Genomic DNA, 24300 nt, shown 5'->3' with positions numbered 1-24300 from the left:
AACCTAAATATTCTCTTTCCAGAGATGTGAAGCTAATTCTTGTACTTCATTAATGTTGGGCATACTTTGTACAAATCAAACGTCGTGGAGAAAATGGATTAGCAGGGAATTTGGGTCAGCATACACTAGAGGACGGTCTTTCCTCCTAGCACAACCAGTAAAAATGAGTAGGTCCTAGACGTCGTTCAGGAGATTAATCTCGCTGCGATTGACCAGACCGATGAACTTTTATTGATCCATCATTCGAAAGCATTCCACGCAGTTTATGTACCACGTGGTCAGAAGAAGACCAACACTTTTTTGATGAAAAATGGCGCCTAGAAAGCATTTTAAGGATGCAAATGACTTCAATATTTCAGAAGATGATTTTGATTTAGCCCTCTCTCTCCTACTCGATGCATGTCAATCGCGATTGGATATAAAATATCACCATGATCCCCTGTCGGTGCGCTTCTACAATCAGTACTTCAATAAGTACCTGGTGCGCTTGTACTACTTCTTCATGACTGCAAACCTGCTCACCATACTTCTTGAAGAGCCAGCAGCTGTCCTTTTCGACGGTAAACCGCTGCCATATTACATTCCTCTCATCATCAACATCATTTGTGAGCTCTACTTCTTCTTCCGTTGGTTGCACATTTTTGTTGTGGTAGACCTCGAGTTGATGAAAAAAAATATCTCTTTTTGGTTGTCAGCAGTGTTCATTTTTCTCATGGTCGTAGACGACATAACCTATATCATTCAGCACTGTTTGAAACACAAAAATCCCATTCGTTGGTCCCGTCTCGTGAGACCGGCTCTCTTGCTTACTTTTCCTGAAAACAAGCGCATCAGAGGGGCTTTTGAGAACATTAGATGTACCGCCCAGGATGTGCTTTCTGTCTTTGCCATGTTCATGGCAAGTCTCCTTTTCGTGAGTGTTGTAACCATGAAAGTAGTTGACACCAAAGGAATGCTCAGTTTGGATAATGAGCCTTACATCCCCAATTTTGGTGAGATTGCTTGGGAACTCTACGTCCTCACTACCACTTCTAACTCACCGGATATAATTATTCCAGCTTACGAAAAGCATGCTGCCTACATAGCTATCTACGTATGGGTGTGTGTAGCATGCAATTGGCTTTTCATGGGTATTCTAACAGCTTCCGTGTACAACGCCTATAAGGGTCATTTGGGCGAGAATGTACTGAAAAGTCTAGTGAAACGGAAGAACATCCTCGATGAGGCATTCAGAATACTTCAGTCGATAGAGACCGAGGAGATGGTGTCGAGGGAGATTTTTATAGCTCTGATTCAGCGGGTCACTCCAAATAGATCCGAGAACTCCATTGCTCTCATTTATGACATACTCGATGCTAAAAATGCTGGCATCGGTCAGGTTGAGTTTGCTCGACTTACTGAGTACATGCAACTAAACTTTAGGGAAGTTGTTATCAGTAGAAAGCACTTTGAGCGCTATCTGCCACGCTTTTACAACATCTACATATCCAAATGGTATCAAATGATAGTTAGGATCATCCGAAGCAAGCCGACCCACATCTTTTTCGATATTATGGTCGTTCTGAATGGAGTCACTTTGGTGGTTGCAGACGGAACACCATATGAAGACTACTTTGAATGGACTTTCACGGCAATATTCGCTTTGGAGATCCTTTTCAAATATCTCGCTTCAGGGGGTGTGAATTTCTTCCAAGAAAAGTGGAACATTTTCGACATGATCATTGTGATTGGTGCTTTTGTAGGTCAATTCATCAACCTCCTTCTGGAATGGTCAAACATTAAAGCACCCTCGTCACTGAGTCAGGCGTTCCTTTTGCTCCGTCTCTTTCGTCTCTTAAAAATCATCGGCCAAGTACCCATATTCCGATGCATTATTAACTGCATCATCATCATTCTTCCGTCTCTATGCGCCTATGCAACCATCCTACTTATACTCTTCTACATCTTCACTTGTGTTGGAATGGAGCTGTTCGGTGGACTACTAGTCATACCAAGTGGTTATAACTATACTGTGGATGATGCCTGTAAAAACAATAAACTTGCTGGGAGCTCATTCTTACAGTTGCACTATTGTGACCTCCATTTCAATGACGCAGCGTCCAGCTTTGTGACATTGTTCGTCCTCAGTGTGGGTAACAACTGGCACATTATCACAGACGGATTCACACGCATCACAAATAAGTCTTACCGACTCTACTTCCTCTGTATACACTGGATGTGCGTACTTTTGGTGTTAAACATTGTTTTAGCCTTCATTATCGAGGCTTTTTTGATTGAATACGACCCACAAGAAAGTCGTTTCGAAGAGTTCATTCGGAAACGCATGCGGGAGCTCGGCGTAGACGCGGAGACCGAATTGGAGAAGCGTGGATTAGAGCGCTATCGAGAGAACGACTTCTATGTAACACGAGAACAGCTAGATGCAGCATTTCCTCCCCACCTTCCTGACATACCCTTCTCTGCTTTCTTCTTCATTCCTGATAGTGCTTCCATTGAACTGCTGATGTTCCGCATGTTTGAGACTGAGATCGAGGCTATTGCCACAAATTACCACGAGAGACGAACGATTCGTGTAAACGCAGCAAATTTATAATCTCAAAGGTGGGTGTGGATAAAAAAGTTCAACTTCTATAAAGAACACTTCTGCTTCTTCTTGCAGAAAACGCTATCGAACTTCCTCTGTGAAAAAGGAAGGAAATAAGAACCCATTGAGAGTTACCTGGGAGGTGATTTCTTATGTAATGTATATCTATTCATTAAGCATGTGTATATAAGACTCGCTACGCATTCATGGGTGGATTAGACCGTGGTCCAAACCTAAACATTATCCACTTTACTTTTTTGTCTCCATTTTAACGTCAAATGTGTGGCCGTGCCTACGGCAAATGCCTTAGGCACAGATGTTTTTTAGAAAACCTGTACTGTGTAAAATGTGGAAAGAGGAGGTAGGATAAGGAGAGATGTAACAGCTAACAGAAATTAATCACCCCACCCTTCGATCTACAGCCGCGCGTCACTGCACCACCCAACCCCAGTTACTCCTGAAGACATTAAAAGGCCTAAGCACTTTTAAATTTCTTTCTACACTGTGCAAATGTCGTAGAGAGTACCCCATCTGAAGTAAAACAAGAAAGCAGTCTTCGAAATCTAACACCGTTGAGCCCGTTTTGTAGATGGAGAGTCCACTTTCATTTGCGGTCACAAACTTATTTTGAGGGAATTATATTGGTCACCTATGGCATCAACACCAGTACCCCCCAATTGGTGGACTTAACTGCCTGTTCAAAAAACTGAAAAGGTAGTGTAGTTACTACAGACCAAGATCATCCCACATATGCTTCACATTTGCTGCAACACGATTTGGCGAAATCACACACGTCATGCGTGCGATGTGAATCCCCACCCATCTTGGAACACCATGATTTTTTTCGCGTAACAAATCACACTGTGCTGTTTTGGGTAGCCATGACATTCCGTAAGGATATCAGCTAATATGAAACCACCCAAAGCCAAAGCGGTCCTTACTTTTAACTTGACAAAGAAAAGTACAACATAAGTAGAATTATTATTGTCTAATATTCAAAACCGAGGTACAAGACACATAATGCAACAGCGACTCAAAAAACCACCTAAGACAAGTAAGTTGACATGAGTGCTGAGATCTGATAAGTGGTCCAGAGCAGGAGTTGTAAATGCATAAGGGGGGCCTATTTTCTTTGACTCAAAGTATCCTCCAACATGGTTAATCGTTGCTCCAAAAGCGATACTGTCTAGGAGTGGAAAGGCAAAGAGATGAGAGAGAAATGCCAATAGACATTCCCAAATACATTTTACTGAGTGAGGTAGTATGCTCAATAATCAGAAGTCTTCCTCACATTCTTCTGACCAGATTTCCTACCATCCCTCATTTGAACACCTTGACACTAACAGCTGATGCATCGCATCAGCCATTGACGAATGCAGCGTGGAGACAGGAAAATGCATAATACCATAGAATAGGAGAATCCACAGAAAAATCACACAGAGATTCTTTATGACAAAGGAAAACACGTAAGGACAACAGATAGAGGAAAATTATATCATGGAAATGTGGTGAAATCTTCCAAGCTATCGTCGTGTACTTTGTAGACAGTAATTCGTGATACACCCAGATAGGTAAAGTAATGCGGAGCGTTTTACGAGAAATGCTTAAGCCAAACCGGGGCTCTTGATTTTACAAGAAGCGGCAAGCCAGTACTAACACCTTAAACCGGTACACTTGGTGCGGACCGGCACAAACACCACTAATCGAGTTTGAGTGCTCACGCAAAAAAGCATGTGGTTATGAACGACAGTGTAACACCCATAGGTGCTTACAGAAGGCCTCAAGCACGCTACGATAATGGAGGATTATGCAACTCAATAGAAAATGTTTGATTCAATAGTGCCAACATTTCAAAGATTGCCAACGCTATGCATATCAGTGATGACTCCAGCAGTATTGGCGACTGGGTCATCACAACAGGCAGCCATTCTTGTGAACGCTTGTCTGATCATAGAGAATCAACACAGGACATTGTAAAATAGCAAAAATAAACAATCTTTCGATGGAGAAACTTGACCCGCACCTATTCTGAGATGGTTCAGGTAGGTAGCGCAACTTTAGCATAGGAATGCGTCGAACATAACAATCGAACCTAAGGTGAAGATCCAAGACAGCAAAGTCGGAGATGGACACTTTCATTTATGAATCAAATTCTAAATAAATTATCCAGCAAAAACCATCTTACTTCACTCTACAATTTAGACTGCCCACCAATAGAAAAGTTTATCAAACTGAGTGGGCATGAGTGAGATATGCTGAAGAAGGTAGAACTTAAGTGGTTGTGTCACTGTTAAAAAAACTAACAAGATAACTCCTTGAAGCACCAATAGTTCACGATGCCAAAAACAAGAAAGCAAAACAGAAGCACAAGTGATTAATTGTAGAACCACCTGTGTGAGGATGTTCAATTGGGACGTCATAGTGGCAAGAGTGGAGGCGATGCATTCGGGAATCGTTGCAACATTCTCTTGAGTTGAGACCTGAACTGGCTTTTCAGCAGGAGTGACACCTACACTCTCCTGGTTTTGCTGATTCTCCTGTAAGGAAAATGACACAAGAATTCGACTGTTGCATGAAGATGTTCATATACTACTTTGCAATTATCAAGTGACAAGCTCATGCAAAAAATAAGGGTGAAGTTTTTATGATCCCCTAGTGAATGATGACTATGCTGGGAAACAGCAAAAAATCTGAATAACGAGAGCGCAACCGTAAAGCCACGAAGGTGTTGTACTTACAGTTTACAGAGTAGAAGATTCGTAATTTGTACTCGAACGGCTTATAAATGCCCAGAATGGGTATTAGTGGTCAATGCAAAGCACCATTTAAGTTACCACTGCAAAAGCACTGATATCAATAAGCAAACAGATCCAATCGGTCTGAATCTCCAAGGAATCGCTACCTGTAACTAAGAGGAATTGTGCCAAAGATAATCAAGATTTGTCATAAAAAATGTGCCTGAAGTTGCTAGAAAATAGCCACTTAAGTAGTGTGTATGTATTTACAGATTGTGAAGCGGCTGTCACACGTGCCACCGAATATGGAGAGGTGGCGCCCTGCATGAATAAATCTTAAGAGATTCCCCAAAACCATATTGTATGCTCTTGCATTCCAGCGATAAGCGAAGAGATATACCATTATGTAGCGTAAATGACTCGCTTACAAATTACCCCTCGCCTTCAAGACATCACTTCATCCTCATAAGTCTTTGCGGATGTTTAGCGGAGACCAGACGCAATTGTACACTTACTGGAGGACAAACAATTAAGGTGAGGGTGTACTCACTCACATCGAAATAACGCAAAGAAGTCTAGGAAACACTGAGTTGGAAACAGGGACCACTAGCAAATAAGTCGAAAGACTATTCTATGAAATTATTTCATTTTGTTAGAAGTAGCCACACGAAATTAAATGGCTGCGCTGTAAAAACATCCTTCAAGTGCATTTGAAAGATAAGTCTTTCGTTCTCCATTCTAACAACTTGATTTATAGCTGAATATTTCATGACGTTATTTAACTACTCTGCGTCGAAAGGTAAACAAGCACACATTACTTGTTATTGCCGACTGCTTTATCACTGATGCAGGAATTTGTTTTGTAAATATGATGCACGAAAAACCGATGCACATGGAAGATTTATTTCGTGGCATAATACTATGGACAAATTCATCTGACGAAAAGGCAACCGCACCCTTTTGTAACTCAACAAGGTGTGTGATTTTTCTGGTCTGTTAGAAGTGAGAAATGTTCGCAAAGGGAGGGATGAATTAACGGTGTGGGTACAGGCACTACTGTTTCTACTGTGGTTAAAGATAATCACATGCTATTTGCACGCAAGCCACCACAAGAGAGAAATGTTACCTACTGGCTTGGCAAATGAATCACAAAGTGCGAAAATATGCCTTAACCAGAACAAAAAACCGAACTTACCTTGGGGGAGAGGGGTGGAGAAGATGGCTTCTTAAAAGGCTCCGTCGTAAAAGTTGAGGCAGCGGAGGAAGAGGAAGAATCAACAAATTTAGTCGCTGCGGGTTCACGACATTGAACAAGCCTCTGACTAGTAGAAGCTGGAGATTTTTGGCCAGTAGTGACGACATCATTCGCTGCACCATCGTCTGTGTAACGTTGGCTACAGTATATGTCTCGCAGAGGCCATCGCTCAGTCAAAATGGACTTCCGTACATGTGTTGACGCCATTATGGAGTCGCGAGGCAGGTTCGCGGGTTCAGAAACTTCAGCAAAGTTTGTCTTCCAAAGGAACACCTAGTGAGAAGCATGGTGCTACTTAATTTTTTAAGTAAAAATGACGTTTTAAAAACATCCAGGAATACCTCACCTGTTCATCGTCTCCACCAGACGCAAAGTGTTCTCCCGAGCAGGAAAATGCAGCAGCGCTAATCGCGCCCTTGTGACCACTTAGAGTGTAAATAGGACGACCTTCCAAGAGGTCAAATATCTTCAACGTGCAGTCTTCTGAGGCGGACAGCAGGTAAATTCCCGACGGGTGGAAGCTCACCTTCTGAACTGATCCCGCGTGGTCTGTTAGTGTAAGATAAAACATGAAATTAGATAACACCCACCGTTGTATTGTTGGATCAGACGTCTCATACGCAGATCCCAGACCTTTACGGTTGAGTTAGAACTGCCAGAGGCGAAGCAGGTTTCACTGGGATGGAAATCGATATGGTTCGCGAATCCCCCTGTGTCAGTGAAAACATTGACACACTCTTGATTTCGACAATCCCATAATCTGATGGTTTTGTCGTCAGAACTTGAAAGAATGAGTTGGGAATCTGGAGAAAACCTGGTTATCAGAGCAGATTATGAAGCATGGGCAAACTTACTTGCAGCAACGAACCCAGTTGACATGTTTATTTAAACTGTAAGCGAACTTTTGCCGATGAACATTCCAAACCTTAATCGACTTGTCCGAGGAAGCTGTGCAGAGATGGGTGCTATCTGAAGACAAATCGACCCATCTAACTGCCGCAGTATGGGCCCGAAAGGTGATTGATTCACCTTTGCTAACATACAAATAGGGGCGAAAATTAGTCACTTACATGTTCGGGATCCACAATTTCACGGTGCGATCTTTAGACGCCGATGCGATAATTTCGCCACTTGGGGAAAAGCAAGCACAAAGAACCGCATCCTCGTGTCCAGTAAAACGGTAGGCACGAGTCTGTGGCTTTATATTCCATAACATCAAAGTATTGTCAAGAGATGATGACACTGCCAGAAACTAAGAATCGCATAACAAACCTAACTGCCGCCCGTTGAAACTGAAGCTCACATTGGTAATACTACCCCGGTGACCCTTAAAGTGTACTTGCAAAGAGGGATCAGCCTAAAATATTAAAACACTAAACTTATGCCATACCATGAGTGAAACAATTGACAAACTACACCTGCGGGGTATCAAAAGCAGCGGTACCAAACAAAGAATATACATAATCAAACATGATAAGAAATGCAATTTGGACTTGCGAAAGCAATTTCAAAATAAAAAATTTTCATTAAAGAATATTGCTTAAGTTTTTTGCAATGTAAAACTTATCGAACTGTTAGGTTATAAAACTATTTGGATTATTGAAAATGGCTAATTGTGTCGTTTCGAAATGGGACTAAAAATTTCACAGAGTTATTTGGTGCACTGCCTGTGTAGTGTACAAACCTAAAAAATTTTATTGAACTGCAAACATTTTCATACATTTATTAGGAAGGGGTAGCTTATGTGTTCCGCAATACTTGTCTTTTAAGTTCGCTTTTTTAAGTAGTAAGCTTCTAGTGAGTACTTACTTAAAGCAAAAGTTCTAAATGCTGTTTTTCGCAAATACAAGGGCTCAACTAGGCTAATTTAATGTTTGCAGTTCGTCAAAAAAAGCTGTGGGCACAATCCACTTATGATACTGCAGCAACCCATTTGCAGCCTCGTCAGTACAGATGCAATGTTAATTAATGTAAAACCTCTTGCTTTGTTATCTTCCTCTTTTCACTTTCCTACTTGCAAAATCCAATACCTTGTGGTCTGTAACAGCTGGGCGGGTTTTTCGAATACTAGCCCTGGGGTATACAGGGGTGTTGTTGAGATCGGTTATTTTGTTACTTGGTGAGTGCAATATTCTTTGCAGTTGGGTTCTATATTCGCTGCCCTCCCTTATATATCCATTTCCTTGCATAGTTTGCACGTATATTAAGCCTCTTTTACTACGTCATCCTTCCTCATTTATTCATTGAAGACCATTTATATACGCCTTCATTGTGTTAAAATCACCACTTCGTCGGTTGTTTGATAATATTTGAGCAATATGGGATGATTCGCGTTTGCGTAACTATACGAAACGTTATTTTGTTACCTGGCTTCCCTCAAAATTTTCTAATGTATTTGTGTGGTTTAAGTCCTGGGCATACCCTTTTGATAATACTGGGCTGTACGCTTCATATTTTACTTTTTGAATTGTATATCCTTTTTGGCTCTTGCATCCAATCTTGTTGCCAGTGAATAACTAAACTTCACATGTTTATTGTTGGTCTAAAAGTTCCAAAGAAAGTGGTTTATCAGGTTTCCTTGGGACATTACCCTGTGTCTTAGATGGCCTGAATAGCCTCTGCTAGAGAAACCTTCCATAATAATTCCAATTTCATGAATCATTGCTCGTGTGCAGCATGCCTGGAAGTTGTGTTATAACTATATTATTGTGCCACCATTTAAGTGGATTAACAATAATGTGTTAAGTCCTTCATTGTTCAACTACAACTGGAGCCTTCATTCATTTCTTTGCCGAAGGAGGCAAGATCACACAGAATCCGTGTAATGTTCCTGGACTTTCTAGTGCCTTTTGTGTGCTCTAATTTGCATACTATCCCATTTGGTAATACATAGCGCATTTTCTACTCCAGTCTATCTTCTTATAACTAATATTGAATTTATTTGCTAATTTAACATGGGAGAATATCTTTGAGTCATGGAAGGATCTAAATTGCTTCACGTCTCGATACAAGAAATTTGCATTTCGGAAAGCCTTTCTTACTCGCATTCAGCGTTATCACATTCTCACCTGTTGGTCTTCTTTGGCTCCTGTATTTTTATTAAGGGATCAGTTCTCTTCCAATTTTTCTCATGGACTTTGTTGGATTCCTCTTTCAATGTTTTGTTGCACACCAATGAAAATCTATCACCGACACCTATTCCTCCACGAAAAATGAAAATATTTGTGCGCAGTTGAAAACTAACCTGAATATCCGATATCTCTCAGTTCACTTTATTAATTATACGTTTTCTTTATTCCAAGTTCTAACGAAGTCCTTTTAAAGTAGTAAACGCTACTTACGTTTTGGATCGGAGTGGAAATTCATCCCCGACCTTGAGATGTTGTGCTCTTATTACAACACCGCTGGTAATGTCACAATTGGTAGCTGATAGGCAGTGGAAATGATTGCGCTATTTATTTTTGCATTAGCGATTATGCTAATATAAAAGTCCCTCAAATGTCCCCACTGATATATCGCATCACACTAGTCAGGTGATCTGCGAAATGTCTATTAAAGTAAACGATTCCTTTAAGTAAATTACGAGCTGTAAAGGTAGATGTGGCCAAGTTTGTAACTTCACTATCTCGATCTGAAATAGCCGTGACTGATTCTTTTAACATTATATTGGTTTTGCTTTGCTTACATTTCCCAAAATTATCAATTTAAATTGATGATAATCGTGCTTCGTTGGCCCTTTCACCAGTTCTTAAGGTTATCGCACTTTACCATTAATGTTATTTGGTGCTTGTTTTCCTTAATTAACGAGGTTTTACTTCTCTTTGGAAAATCATAAAAGTGGTTGTGCCTTCATTCCATTGCTACGACGTGTAAATTCATGTGCCAGTCTATGGATATAATTTCCTTCCCAGCTGAGCTTTTAATCCTTTCCATTTCCAAATGTCAATAAAATGCAACCAAAATTTTACTTTATTTACCTACAGTGCCTCTATCCCTCCATAAGAGCTTTCATCAGTAGTCACTGGATTTTAATCGTGTGCATTTCGAGAGGGCTTCGGTATCTAAGTCGTTTGAAATTTATTTTTGGCTTTTTTAGTTTAGTGCCTATGACAGCCATTAACAAAAGTCTCTGTTTTTCCTGATTTAATTTACTCGACTTAATCGTTAAAATGGTCCTTTTCCAAAACTAATTTATAACCCTATTGTGTCTTTGGAGAAAATCTTCATTTGCTTTGCTTTCAGATGTTCATTCACCTTTAGGTGCTATCATTTCTTCTTCACCATCTTAATAGACAAAGATGGCTTGAATGTTTATTAACTAATAGTTGGAATATCCTTTACTGGACCTAGTATTATCCACATCTACTCCGATCGTTTTTTTCTTAATTCTAAGTTAACGCCGTAGGTACGCCGATCACTGCATTCTTCTCAAAGGAGCCTTGAGCATCAAAGCACGGGTGTTTTGCCGTTTTAATTTGTAACCAAGGCTTGTACTACTGAGTTAACTAAATCGATTGCTGCTCAAAAAATAAGGAAAAAAGTGCAGCTTTTTCGCCGGCTACAGAGCTTTAAATTCTTTTATTCTAAGTCTAATCGATCTTGCTGAGACATGATTAACTGCAATTACTTGTTATAAGCTGATGAAAGGTATGTCACATATTTGTGACGTCAGTTTTATATGGTGCGAATCGGGGAGTCGCATATGCCTGACATCAGCAATAAATGTCCAGATAATAAATGCTGATCAAAAATTTAGAATTGTACTAAGAGTGGTTGATTTTATTGTAGATTAAGTCAGAATTATGCCCTTAAGGGCCGCACCGCCTTCCCTGCTGTGCCACTTGACCTACACGATGCCTCAGACAAGCGATGTAGGATGTTCCATCGACCCTTTCTCACGCCTGCCCAACGAAACTTTACTGCATATCTTCTCATTCCTTGATGCGGACCAGCTGTTGGTATGCGGTCAAGTGTGTCGACGCTGGCGCCGCCTCTCTCTTGACTGGCACCTCTGGCAGGTGAAGCTTTTCGAAACGCGCTGGTGCACTATAGTCTGCCCTGAACCCCCACCACGTGACATGCCTATCTTCCTTCCTAAAAGTCCGTTTCACGATCCCTCCTCTATCCATCCGCGTACTGTCTACCGCTTTCTCAGCCAGTACATTCCTAAATGTGACGGCGGTGATAGCGGCAGCGGCGAACTTGATGACACTTCCTCCCCTCCATCTACCCCCTCTACTGTACCCGAAGTTCACACCTCTCACCTCTCCGCATTCATCCATTCCATAATATATCATGTCCGAAGCCTCCTCCCCTCCCGCAACTCTAGCCCCGCTAACGCTTCAACTGCTGGGGCCTCCCCTAACCGACCGCGATTCGCGCTTTTCGGTCCGGGACTGGATCACCGGTGGACAAGTCGCCTCTTCTGGAAGATGGTGGACACACACACCCGCTCCTTTGAGCCCATCAACGTTTTCACCGGCCACATGGGCTTTGAGTCGGGCATCACATTACGTCTCTTCGCCCAGGCACAGCATGCTGTGATGGACGGGTCCACACGATGCTCGAGCTCAACGCGGAAGACCTCCTGCGACTCTCCAAAGCCCTCAAACACCTCCACGATGAGCCGCTTTACATCCTGCCTGTCCGCATCCGCTGTACCGCCGATGAGATCGGCTGAGACGGAGAGTGTCTCCCCACCACTCGTTCACCACTCCACTGAGTATCCCTGCCAATGTCACCAACATGAGGACTTCACCTTTGACCTATCCTATCTCTACTCCTTACCGCCTCACTTAAAACATGTCTTCAATGACCAGTATACTCGTCTGCGTGTTAGTAGGCTCTTCTTCCACCAACAGGGTGTAGAGCGGGAAGAAGAGCGGGAAATTGCACCGGAGATGTTGCTTTCGCACCTTGAGGTGACGCATGAGATGCGGGAGATTTGTCGAAAGCTGGACGGTCTCATCTACGCCATCGATGCGAGGGAGTCCGCTGAACAACTGACCCTCCTATATCACGAGTTGAGGGCTGTGTTGCGCGCCTTTCCGGAGCGTACGGGTCGACGCATTCCTCTGGTGGTGCTCTACATCATGCCAAAAGAGGATATTAAATTCCAGAAGACCACAGCAGCGTCAACATCTGCGGCGTCGCCTCCGGTGGTGTCGAAACCAGAGCTGGTGAATCGAGATAGCTACAGTGGGGCGGAATACACAGCAGCATGGCATGATTCCATCCTTTTGGTTATTTCAGCCTTGAAGCTCTTTGAGTTGCCGAACCCCTGGAGGCTCCAGAAGTGCTCAAGCAATGATATCAAGACTCTCATTCAGAGCCTCATGTGGTTGAATTTGAAGTACCTTCGACCCGTGGCTGTGTCGATGGCAGAGGAATAGTTATGACGCTTCTTATGTGAAGGTGGCTTTGAAATGTCTTTCACGAAAGAGTTGTTGAGAAACGACAGTGAAAAATTACTAATAACTTTGAATGTGTCCATTCCATACTGCACTCATTCAATGCTTCTCCACTTTCCTTTCTATCCGCCCTTTCAAACGTGGTCACATCCAACAGCGATATTTTATGTTTCTTTGTTTTTAAATAACACTCCCACTCTACCGCTCTTGCACGCACAAAAACCCCAGAGAGAGAGATAATGACATGTTACTGATGTCCATCTGACAACCCACATATCGCTTTCAGGAGACCTTTCACCCCTATTTTTTCATCTTTGTCCTGCTTATTCTGTCACTTGGGGGCAGAGACGTGTATCTTCATCTACCAGATTCGAATTAAACTCTTTTATTTAGTCCTCGTTTCCACCCCCTCGACTTTACTCGTCGAACAATTTAGCCGTAGCCAATGGGCGTGGTCCCAGAGCTTCAATAACCAATCAGATGCTGGAAATGACGGCACATTAGAACTTCTCGTTTTGTCCCGTAAAGTAGGCCGGCTTTTGCATGCTTTGTCTACAACATGAAGTAGACGCATCAAACAAGGTGTGAACCCTCACATCGTGTTTGCAATCTGATTTGAATCCACCTGGAATGAAACCCATTTAACACCAACATCATGGCAAAGCGCAAAGCCCATATTTGAATACTTCTGTTTTTTTCACGCCCCATGTGATTGTTTGCTGGCTAGACCATGTGATAGCCACCTTGAGCGCTCAGAGGACTATCTTCAGAGTACGGCGGTATGGGGGTAAGGTGAGACTCTACCGCTCTCCCATCTTTAGCCAAAGCCAATATCTCATTTGTTGACTTTGTCATATAAGGCGTGACGTTTTGCGTTTTCTTGTAAAAGCACCAACTTTCACACTATGTATTAGTTCTGGCTGTTTTTGATGAGGGAGAGAACTTTTTCAGGCATTTCAAGTTGTAGCCATTTGCTCTGCATCGCTTGGGTAGATTTGGTTTGGCTTTTATCAAGTGAAAAATTGCCAAAGGGCAACCCCAAGAGAACAGTACCCATTAAAGATACTGTTTTTGGTGCGGCAACACGCGTTATCCCGAAGTGTGCCCCACTTTGCAAAAGTTGACCGTCTCAGACGGATTCAAGCTATGGAGCAAAAAGTTGCCAATTGCGTCGGAAGCTTCTGTATCAGCTAAATCCTTCATGGGACGATGTTCCAAGTTCCCTCATGGCATTCCGCCATTAAGGCACCTTTCTATGCATGAAATTCCACTTGCTCGAAGAATGCCCTTTGAGATTGCACTGACTCTCATCCCTCTCCCATTGTGGTCCTGACACGACGTTGGTCGCTCAGTAGCGGATCTACAGTCCATACTAACTTGACTAAATTAAACTCAATCTTGTCTGACTGTGGTGAAATCCTATCAGTGAGGTGACCTCAATCAATTCATGTCTTACTAAATCTGTAGCCTGTAAAACGCTTACACTTTAGACATAAGGGAGAGGAGGAGGGCGATGCTACCATGCCTTATAGTTCACACGCATAAATAGTCGCATGCATTTTATAAGGCCCTACAATTTACAAGGAACTATCCGAAATTCACACGAATGTTTTTGGCTGTCTGTTAGATAAAAGGACCACTCATTGGGGGATGCAGTCTACTAACACAAGTGTTAGCGGTGCGTTGTAATTTATAATAACTTTGAGCCTCCGGCCTCTGCTTTAAATGTATTCGTGTTTCCTAGAAAGTGCCACCCATATTTTTGGGAGCATTCAAGTTACCACCACTTAATTTTGGGTTGCGGGAACATTTGCCCTCAATTACTTCACCCTCCAAGCTGGAACCGGTTACTTTTCCTTGAAAACTTAACCAGAGCTTTTAAGTAAGTTGGCGAAAGTAAAATGACGTCGGTGTTAAAACAATGCACATAGGGTATAAAAAACGCTTTTACCGTCACTCTCCCAAATTTGCTATTTGGTTTCGAGAAAATGGACTTTTTTCATGAAGTTAGAGTTACTATTAGAAATGCAAATTCAGTAGCAGCGGTAGTAGTTCCGTGAATAACTACTGATTCAAAATCCTCTTATCTAGATGTTTCAAGTCCTATTTTACTAATTTTTACCCTCAGCGAAGTATTAGGCACTATTCAAAGTAAATTATTCCTTCTTGCGTCCAACTTCCGACCATTCCAGAAGGATTTGAAATTTGCGTTCTTGTTTGTTTGCCCTGATTGGGCAATATCACTAACAGGGAGGCTTCGAACGTGCTAATGACCCCTGGGAGGCTGAGGTCAATCAAGAGCTTATAAGTGTGCGAGAGTGAAAGGGCTTTGTTCCCTCAAGAGGCAACCGCTAGATGTGTGCGTGCGCGCCGTGCCCTTGGCTCCCTCACATGGGTCGGTAATACAGACCCCAGTAATAAAATATTGACCTCCTTGAATGTTCTGTTTGGGAACTTGGTAGAAGCCAACGCATTATAACACAGCTGATAAGATGATAGTGGAAGGCATTTGCTGGTGGCACTATTCACCGCACACATCCACTTTACGATCACCACCACCCGTCAGTGAGACTACTTCAACTACTTTAAAAAACGAACGACCCAGGAAGAATCCGCATATATTTTATGCTATTTATGCCCCATTAATCGGTTCTGAGCACGATTTATTGCTATCACTATGGCGTCTGAGTCGAATAGCGGCACTATGGTTGGTAAAGAGTTGGCGAATTCTCGCATTCGCAATAGCAAAAATACCACCGCTTGGTAAATAGCCACCGATTCTACGTGCCGTTGTAACTCTAAAATATGCATTTTGACTGGCCATTAAGAGGAACACAATAAATCACGACTTCCTTTCTCCATTAAGTTGCATGAAAAAGAGCCACTGCGTCGGTAACTAGGACAGGAACGCAGCAACGATTAAAAACAGCCAAGTGTAACGGTGGCTACTTATATTTCACCCCGCCGTTTCCTTTAGTCGGTGTTGTTTCCTCCTTCACATAAGTGCTTCTGGCAATTTCGGCGGGATGCCGGGGAGGAGGGAGGGAGGCCGCATTGGACAAAAGGATACTTTTGTAGCATTGGGCCAAAATTCGCAGGATAATACCTCATAAGTAGGCCTATTGACTTTATTATTTATTACTCATTAAAATAAAAACGGAGTGGTAAGTGCACCCGAAATATTTCACCTGAGGTTACAAAAGATTTTACTTTTCATTAGCTAAACAACGACCTGAGTACATGTTTAAGTGAGAAAAAGTTTCATTTTTTTCCGGAGAAAAAAGGTTACAGTGAGGGTTTTTATGATCCAAGCGTCCACTGAAGTCGTAAAAAGCCTTACTAGTGGGAAAGTAGTCGGTAGCTTAAACCAGGCCAAAAGAACATACCGCCAAAGCGGAAGTACAAACTGTGGGAACTGAAGAGGCCTTTACCTAAAATAATCTGTCGAACAGTGCAGTAAAGTACAGGATGGCCTTTTCGAGTGTCATTCCTAGAAATCCCCCCAGGTCACCCTTTTGCTACGACCATCACAAAGTCAGTGATGCGCCTCTTTAATTTCATTGTAGTAAGGAATTTCAAATACCCTTTGAACTGTATGGGGGGAGGAGGTTGGAAGATGCTCTACAACAAGTCCATTTTATGTATCAGTTAGTGGTCGTGAGAATGCTTGCCTAAAAGAGGATTACTTCAATAGAGGACACAATTTAACGAATCATTACTGGGCTAATATGTTCTGTATATAGGCTTCCACACCGCTTTGTTCCCCTTTTAATACAGTTTGACTGTCTGTCTCCTTGGATGCAGCTGCTAGAAACGTTGAAGAGGTGTCAAACTATCGTAGTCAGCTCCATAGGATGCGTATACAAATCGTCTCAATCTGATGTCCCTCCATTTGCTGACTGCGTTTTTTGCAGAACACGCGACTTGACTGACAAGTCGTCCGTAGGGCATCTACTTAGATGTTCTTTAATCACTGGCAATCAAGATATTCCTCATGTTGTAATAATTCAAACCATTCAAGAAAGTTGTCAACATGGTCGGAAGGCTATGAAGTAAAGGATAGCCGATAAGGGCTAAAGAGCCGGCATGTATGGGATGGCATGACGCCAAGATGGCCCACAACATATCCATTCCCTACACGTCTACATAATCTAGTTAAAATTTGTTGCTGCTGCACAATTTCGCAAACTAAAAAGGAGTTGAAAAGTCTGCTTAATAGCTCGTCAATCTGAGTGAACAGCCAGTGCTACGCGTTGCCTGTGGTAACGAGTCGAGGAGGTTTATTTGCTTCCAGAGCAAGGAAACGTAATTGATTACAATCTTTAATGGAAGCAGTCCCCCTTCCATTCCCCTTGCTATTCTAGACCATCATATGATCTCCAGCATTTATGTTTTTAATCAAAAACGACAAGTATCCGACAATTTTTTTAAATAGATGTCATTTTAATTTGTGTAAAATTGGTTGTTTGCTAATTTCACCATCACCGGAACAATATGTCCAGCTAGAAGAAACTACGCATCATTTTTGGGCGATGTCATGCACCACCTTCTATAAACGAAAGGGAGGAGGGCACAGTCACGACTGAATCACATTGGTGTTGCAACCTCCGACAAATTGCCGTCTACGCACGCAGCACCGTGAGCTCGCTTTGTGGCTCAGCGGATGGCAAGTGCATATCGTTGCTCTAATTTGACACCACTCAACGTATTTTTTTTCTTTTCCTTAGAGGCATGATGTGTCTTAGTCAAATGTTTCATTTGAAGTACGGAAAACCTCATAATGCTTGCTAAATAAACTTTGACTTGGTAACATTAACGGCAAAGGCAAAATTTGCGGTAATAAAAGTGCATTTTAAGTCAGGCAATGCTTATTTTATCTTGGATTTGCATCTTTACTTAACATTTTAGACGTTTACTCGGTGCTTGAAATAAAATACTGCGCATTCGCGAAAGTTTGGGGATAAGAACTAGTGTATGAACTTGACCAGCAATTTCGAACGCACTGCCCGATTGCTGGGACGAGCGCCAGGGGTGGCGGGAACTTTACGCTTCCTTGCCTTACAAGTACAAGAAAATTTTTTACCCCCACATGGTACTTTTAGGGGAGACGTTTCAATCCAGCGCGTTTCTTTGAAATGTAAAACCTGAGGAATTAAGCAACTAAAGTTTTAAAACACTTACAGTTACTTAAATAGATAAAAATCAGCGATTTTTATGGGGCGCAGACTTTAAAGTAGACCAGATTGGATTCCTTTTTCTTTCTGACTTCAAAACTGCTAACTGTCAGTCTCTTACTGGCTCAAAGTCTTTTTTTTATTTCTCGCCTCTTAATCATGTAATTGTGTATTCCATACTTTTGCGGTTTATGAGATTTGCCTTATTGCCATTTCGTGTGATTCATCTTACTTATTTAATATAGGTAGTAATATGCTTTCGGCACAGTCAACATAAGAGGATGATTTTTCCCTTGATCAGGTATTTTTACTGCATTGTCAGAGGAATATAAATTACCCCAGTTACCCATATATTCTTATTGAATAAAATTTAATTCGCCTTAAATAGACTGGGAAAAGAGATTGCTAGGTGAAGTTTAAAAGAAAAACAATTGTAGACATGGAAAACAACTACGAACCCCTGATCTCCTCCGCACGCAGACAGGACATATTCTGCTCGAGTGTTACTCTTCAGGGGATTCTCAGGACGCTGTAATGATAGTACACCGTTTTACAAGAAAAAAATCACTAGGTGAGTGTTTCAAATGCACAAATAAGGAAGCAGTCACATGACACACCAGAGCATGGTAAATTAATTCCCAATCCGCCTACAATGGCTCGGATACAAGTATTTAAACCTTTTCCACATCTTACAACGTTTCATAGGGGAAAACGTAAAATACTCGTTTCAAAATGCAATCCTCGCGACCATCAAGAAGGTAATAAAAAGTAACCACAATCATTGAAACCACCATAAGTAAAATTATCTGAAAAAAAAAAGCATTTATATACTAATGGACCTTACCAACTTCTTTACACGCATTCTGAAGGTTGAGTCGTTGTGACGAACACTTTTGTCGCTGTAATGCTTTAACTGTTTGTTTAACTCACCATCTTGGCAAAGGGCCACTTACGGTTTCTCCATTGTGGTACCTTTGACGAGCGGTCTGGCCTCCGTGTCATGGTGGTAGCCCTAATCCTCCCAGTATGCCAATAACGCCTACTCTGCCCGAGTATTTTGATTCCATTTTTCTTCAGGGAAGTCTCGAGACTCTACAATGGTCTCCTTACAATTCAATAAAGCGTTACTGAATATGCTGCTTCTCTGCTCTTGAATTAGTCCATAAAACACGTTTTTTTACCACAAAGTTATTTGCAGATTATGGTTTCCTAATTTCGCTAGAAATTTCTAAAGAATATTTTAGTTTTAAATAATTTCTCCCCAAAGTCCACATGTATTGAAGCAAAATCTTCTTTCCCATACCTCCACCTTCATAGTTAATTCGCGAATTCACTTTCCCGCATGAACAAGGGAATTAAGAGGGTCGTTTGAATGCTATGAAATCCATAGTCATTCCATCCATCCACAATCGCAATGCCTCACCTCTGCTAAGTTAATTTTCCACTAAGGCAAGTACCAACATCAGTGGTTTGAAATATACCAGGGCACCAATTGAAATCACTTTAAGTTCGCACTGTGCCAACAAAGACACCCAAGGAGTATAACGCCTTCTTAGGCTTTGGGAATGCGCTAAAATGCAGCTAGGCCCTACACAATGCCTTTACTAATGGTTGCTGAGGTAACTCTGGACAATTCGCCCAGTGAGAACGTTACAGGAAAGATAACTCCATTTCAAGTACACTAGGGTAACGCCCTTCTGAGTCTACCAAAAGTAAGAGCAACTAAAGGATATGTAGCACTCTATAACAGTACACAAACAAATGATTTTTAGAAGAAAATCGAGTACGAATGACAAAGGAAAAAGTGTGGAGAGAGAGTTAAAGCAGTAAAAAAGTGCAGTTACTAATTTTTATGCAATTGGTCATATTTATCTAGGTTTTTATAATTTGCCACGTAGCCCTGTTGAGCCTTCTTATCTGGCAGGTTCTCTCGACCTTCTTTTCCCTTTCCTTTTCCACTTTCCAGATCGAACCGCTCTTTGTGCGAGCCTGTGTAGCCCCGATGATCGGTCAGACGAGCCGTAGCACTATCCTTACTCACTGAGGTGGCTCCATGAGCGCTAGGTTGACCTTTGGCCACTTTGGATTGTAATTCTGCCACCGCAGCATCATGATCCATATGGCGGGCATCCATGTAGGCATCAGCCAAATCGCCTTCCAAAAAGGCGCAAAAGCCCTCAAAGTCGACATCGCGACGTCCTGCACCAAGATGCTTCCGAAATTGAATGTCCACACGATTTTGATCCATGCCTTTGCAGTAGATATTGCAATCAGTGCAGATCTTTTTCAGGGTCTTGTCAGTGCACGTGGTGGAACCCTTCTTGACAGAATCGCAAAAGGCATAAAACGACTCCTCCATGAAGTATGTGTACGCGTGTGCAAGAGATACCCTGACCAAAGATTGAGCACCACTGGTATGCGCTTAATGTGAAATAATCATCCACAATGACCAATCAGACCTATGGAATTTCCGTATTGGTCGGAGATGTTTTTGTTCCGCAGAGCATTACCGATGCACCGGGACCGTAGGCCACTGTTATGTTTACTGTTCCGTCAAATAGCGTGATATTTCATTGGTCAGGGCAGTAAGTCTTCAGCTTCATAAATAGTTTATCTACAACCATATCCAATGGAGAAGCGTTTAGTCTTGTGCACCAATAAATATACTACTTATAGAATAAGTGGCCCAGAAACATTCTCCAAAGTTGAATTTTGAGTTCCGTTTTTAAATATTCTACTAAGTACGAAGGTCAATCATATCAAACCATGGTTTAATACTCCCTCAACCTAAAAATGGATGTTTTAATGGCAACGCTGGTGGTTGAAGTTCCTTTATGCGTTACAGTACTGTGGCTATAGTGAGGCATTTGAATAACTACATATTCCTACGGCTGCTCGTGAAGACCCACACCTCGATGGCATTCATCCTGCAGCACCTCCAGGCTTACGCGTCATGCATTAGGGCATACTTGTTAATCTCACGTCACTTCGCTTTGTTTGTTTCCCCCTGGCGGATATGCTGAAATCTGTGAGGTGAAATTAAAGGCAACTTTCGTGAATGCCAATCAAGATGACATTCATCAGTTGTAGAATTTGTTAACAAGAAGTCACCCATAATCAATGAGTAAATTTGACCAAGTCGGAGTGGTACTTGTGCCATTTAATTGAGTGGATAATCGCACAATTCATAGTGTAAGCATAGAAGCTTTTATTGTACGCACACTTCCATCTGAAAACCGCACCCGCAGTTACACGTGGAGCTCCACGCTGTAAAATTAGTTCTTGCCTTATTCAAGCAAGAGTCGGCTCCCCTTCACACTGCACATCTATCTAGCGTTTCCTCAATCATTCTGCATCATATCGTAGGCCCAATTATCGTTAGGTACCCTCTCCTAATTTAACTCGTGTTCTTAAAAGCCAAATCAATTACGAAGAGAGATAGCCCTCTGAACCAAAATCCAATGCTCATAACCGAAAAAAATTTGTGAAATTTATATCAACTGCCTCTCTAAACAATCCAGATACAATATTCACTCGAAGCAAGTTAAATCCTAATCTTTGAGTAAACAAAAATACTCATCTTCAAACCATCGAAAAAATTCGCAGCGTTAAGTTTGCAAGTTTTGAAGTAAAATTCGTCAATACAGAAAGTAAAGAAAAGTAGGTATTGGTTGTAAAGAAGCATCCCACAAATTAACCATGCCAAATTGCAGAAGAAGAATTCATGGTGGAGTCACAATCCAGACCTGCAAAATCTTTTGAGAGTAATGAGAGTATTTTGCCCGCGAAATCTACATGTGAAAAAAACAACGGTAACGATGTCTTTATAACTTAGTAACAAGTTTGTGCGTACCATGCAATGACGGAACCCGGCAGAACTGTTCCGACTGACCAACAACATTCACAAACGAAGCCAAAATAAAACCATTTATTGTAAAATATGAAAAAATGTAAGACGTAAACTCAAAACCATTTTGAGAGCATGTCCCATATCGAAGAGAAGGTGGTCGAGTTACATAAAACCTGCCGATGTTCCTGAACACGCTTAAAGAAAATATCGAAACAGGTCCATTGAAATATTTCATTTAAGTTGAGGTAGTGAGAATTGGTGTGTTTGAGACACTACACTCGCCAATTCGTAGCAGCTGCCGCAAGTGGACCGCGATCCGCACCACCAAGGTTCCGGGCAATTTCTGACACGCAGTCAAATTCCTTGTCTTCAACGCTGGATGCTGCACACACGCTAATCACCACAAGTGTCTGTTTGGAGGAAAGAGATCGAGAAATAGCTGTCAATTCGCATCGGATTTCATCCCAGCTTGTGTGACTCTGAGGAGCATCCACTAGGTAGAAAACGAAGTCGTTAACCTCGATCATAGAACTAGCCTGTCTTGTTAAATGGCCAGAGGTCACAATAAAACTGTCCTTCACTCGGCTTGACTGACGTTCACGGTCGGCCTTGAATCGTGCATGCAAAGTGGAGACTTCGATAAGTAAATCACCTGAAGTAGTGTTTCCCTCCACAGGAATGCGGATTGAGATTCCATTACCCGTCCAGCCTACTGGATGGGAGAACAGTTTACCTTTCGAATTAGTGTCCATTAAACGAATGAGGGTGGTATAGAAACTGTCCAGAAACCCAATTGCATCAACCGCTGGCCCAAGAATAAGACAATAGAACGTCTGCATAGTCATTACTGGTGCAAACTCTGAAAAATTTCGATCAAACAAATCGGTTTGCATGGAGTGATAGCGAACCATTTGGCATATATAGTCTGCTGACAATGAAGTTTGCTTCAAGGTGAGTTCACATAGTCGTCTATCTAACCAGGCCGATCGATTCATATGGCGACGAAGTAAATTCTGAACTCTTGGAGTGAAAATAATCCACTTCCACTTCGAAATGGCAGTACAGGCGTTGACTATTTCCAAGGAACTAAGGCATTGGCAAATATTGTACGTAATTGGAGAAGGCAGACTGGAAACCATGAGACCTTGCTGACTCATCGAATGCATAAGAGTAGGCGACAAAAAATGTCATGTTAGTGAGCTTTGGAAGGATGCTCTCATCATTAGAATCCAAGGTTTAAGTATTACACGCAATTGACCTTGAACAACTACTGTTTTGATTTAAGGACAGTGCGGATTAGCAAAATTAGTAGGAAATTCGCATCAACACAACAAAAAAAAATAGAAAATGACTGCATGAAATATGAAAACATTAAAAAAATGTAAAAGCTCCTTAAAAAGGCTCACACTACAGGCCAAGTATGTAATACCTTGAATGTAATACGATAGTGGCCTACCTCTCGGTTCTGGTGAGGCGCCGCTTTTGTACTTTGAACTAGCCCCCTTGTACCTCGCTGGGTGGGCTGGCCTTTTGGGCCATGCCAATAGCCCAGACACCTTCTCCGTGCTAAATGTATATATTCTGCACGAGTATTGTGTGTTCTTTCGTCTTCAGGGAGTCTCGGGACGCTACATTGTTGGCAGCGGAAAGCGAACCCGATCTTAAATGACATGTATCCTGATTTTCCACTTCTGTGTGATAAGCCTTAGTGGAGCGGAAGAAGTACATATGCTATGGATAGGAGGATGGTGATGACCCTCAACAGAGGGGTTGATGTTGACGTCTACCTTCGGCATCTCTCCCAGTCCCGTGTTCTGCAGAAAAGCTATTAGCAACTGAAGCGACACTAGCCGTGAATCATCTGGAAGTTTCGTTACGGATTTTCCCCACCGTCCCCCATGGACCTATTTTAAATCTTGTACTTCCTTACTCAAATCTGCTTTTAGGCCAGTGTTCCTGCATCTATCTATGGACAAGCATGATGGTTGACGCAGTTCCCCGTCTTGAATCAAATCCCTAAACTGGACGAAACCGCAGATTCAGTCAAGGCGCCAAGAGGGATCAGTGACGTTGAGGTCAAGTATCCCCTCAGTTGCGCACTAATTTGGTGACTGGCACGGTCGGATCGTGGGTGTTTCTTTACAGCACCGACTACGTTGTAATGGCTGACGCGGGAGGTTGACCTGCTGGAGCGCCGGGGAAGACGCTCAAGAGGAGGGATGCTATGTAATACGATAGTGGTTTATCCCTCGGTTCTGGTAAGGCGCCACATTTGTACTTTGAATTAGCCCA

General features: G+C 42.1%; 5 protein-coding genes across 5 annotated transcripts; 2 read left to right on the top strand and 3 right to left on the bottom strand. All coding sequences in view use genetic code 11, as the record gives it.

Annotated features, from left to right (window-relative positions):
* Positions 1-310: 310 nt before the first annotated feature.
* EGR_05201 (Two pore calcium channel protein 2) lies at positions 311-2593 on the top strand (the record flags this gene model as incomplete). Its single annotated transcript, XM_024494450.1, has 1 exon — positions 311-2593. One exon carries the CDS (start codon positions 311-313, stop codon positions 2591-2593), a length of 2283 nt encoding a protein of 760 aa, XP_024351071.1.
* A 1114-nt stretch (positions 2594-3707) lies between these two features.
* On the bottom strand, positions 3708-7790 carry EGR_05200 (WD repeat-containing protein 51A; the record flags this gene model as incomplete). Its single annotated transcript, XM_024494449.1, has 7 exons — positions 3708-3770; positions 4975-5121; positions 6515-6847; positions 6921-7123; positions 7165-7355; positions 7429-7608; positions 7645-7790. The coding sequence occupies 7 exons, from the start codon at positions 7788-7790 to the stop codon at positions 3708-3710; spliced, it is 1263 nt and encodes a 420-aa protein (XP_024351070.1).
* Positions 7791-11376: 3586 nt separating this feature from the next.
* Positions 11377-12966, top strand: EGR_05199 (hypothetical protein; the record flags this gene model as incomplete). Its single annotated transcript, XM_024494448.1, has 1 exon — positions 11377-12966. The coding sequence occupies one exon, from the start codon at positions 11377-11379 to the stop codon at positions 12964-12966; it is 1590 nt and encodes a 529-aa protein (XP_024351069.1).
* Positions 12967-20001: 7035 nt separating this feature from the next.
* EGR_05198 (Tubulin polymerization-promoting protein) lies at positions 20002-20517 on the bottom strand (the record flags this gene model as incomplete). The annotated part of the gene is made up of 1 exon (XM_024494447.1): positions 20002-20517. One exon carries the CDS (start codon positions 20515-20517, stop codon positions 20002-20004), a length of 516 nt encoding a protein of 171 aa, XP_024351068.1.
* Positions 20518-22280: 1763 nt separating this feature from the next.
* On the bottom strand, positions 22281-23165 carry EGR_05197 (hypothetical protein; the record flags this gene model as incomplete). The annotated part of the gene is made up of 1 exon (XM_024494446.1): positions 22281-23165. The coding sequence occupies one exon, from the start codon at positions 23163-23165 to the stop codon at positions 22281-22283; it is 885 nt and encodes a 294-aa protein (XP_024351067.1).
* Between the last annotated feature and the right edge of the window lie 1135 nt (positions 23166-24300).

Source organism: Echinococcus granulosus, assembly GCF_000524195.1.
Source record: "Echinococcus granulosus chromosome Unknown EG_S00037, whole genome shotgun sequence".
Classification (NCBI taxonomy): Eukaryota; Metazoa; Platyhelminthes; class Cestoda; order Cyclophyllidea; family Taeniidae; genus Echinococcus; species Echinococcus granulosus.
Note: the sequence above shows the minus strand (reverse complement) of the source record. Positions and strands in the feature narration are given on the sequence as shown.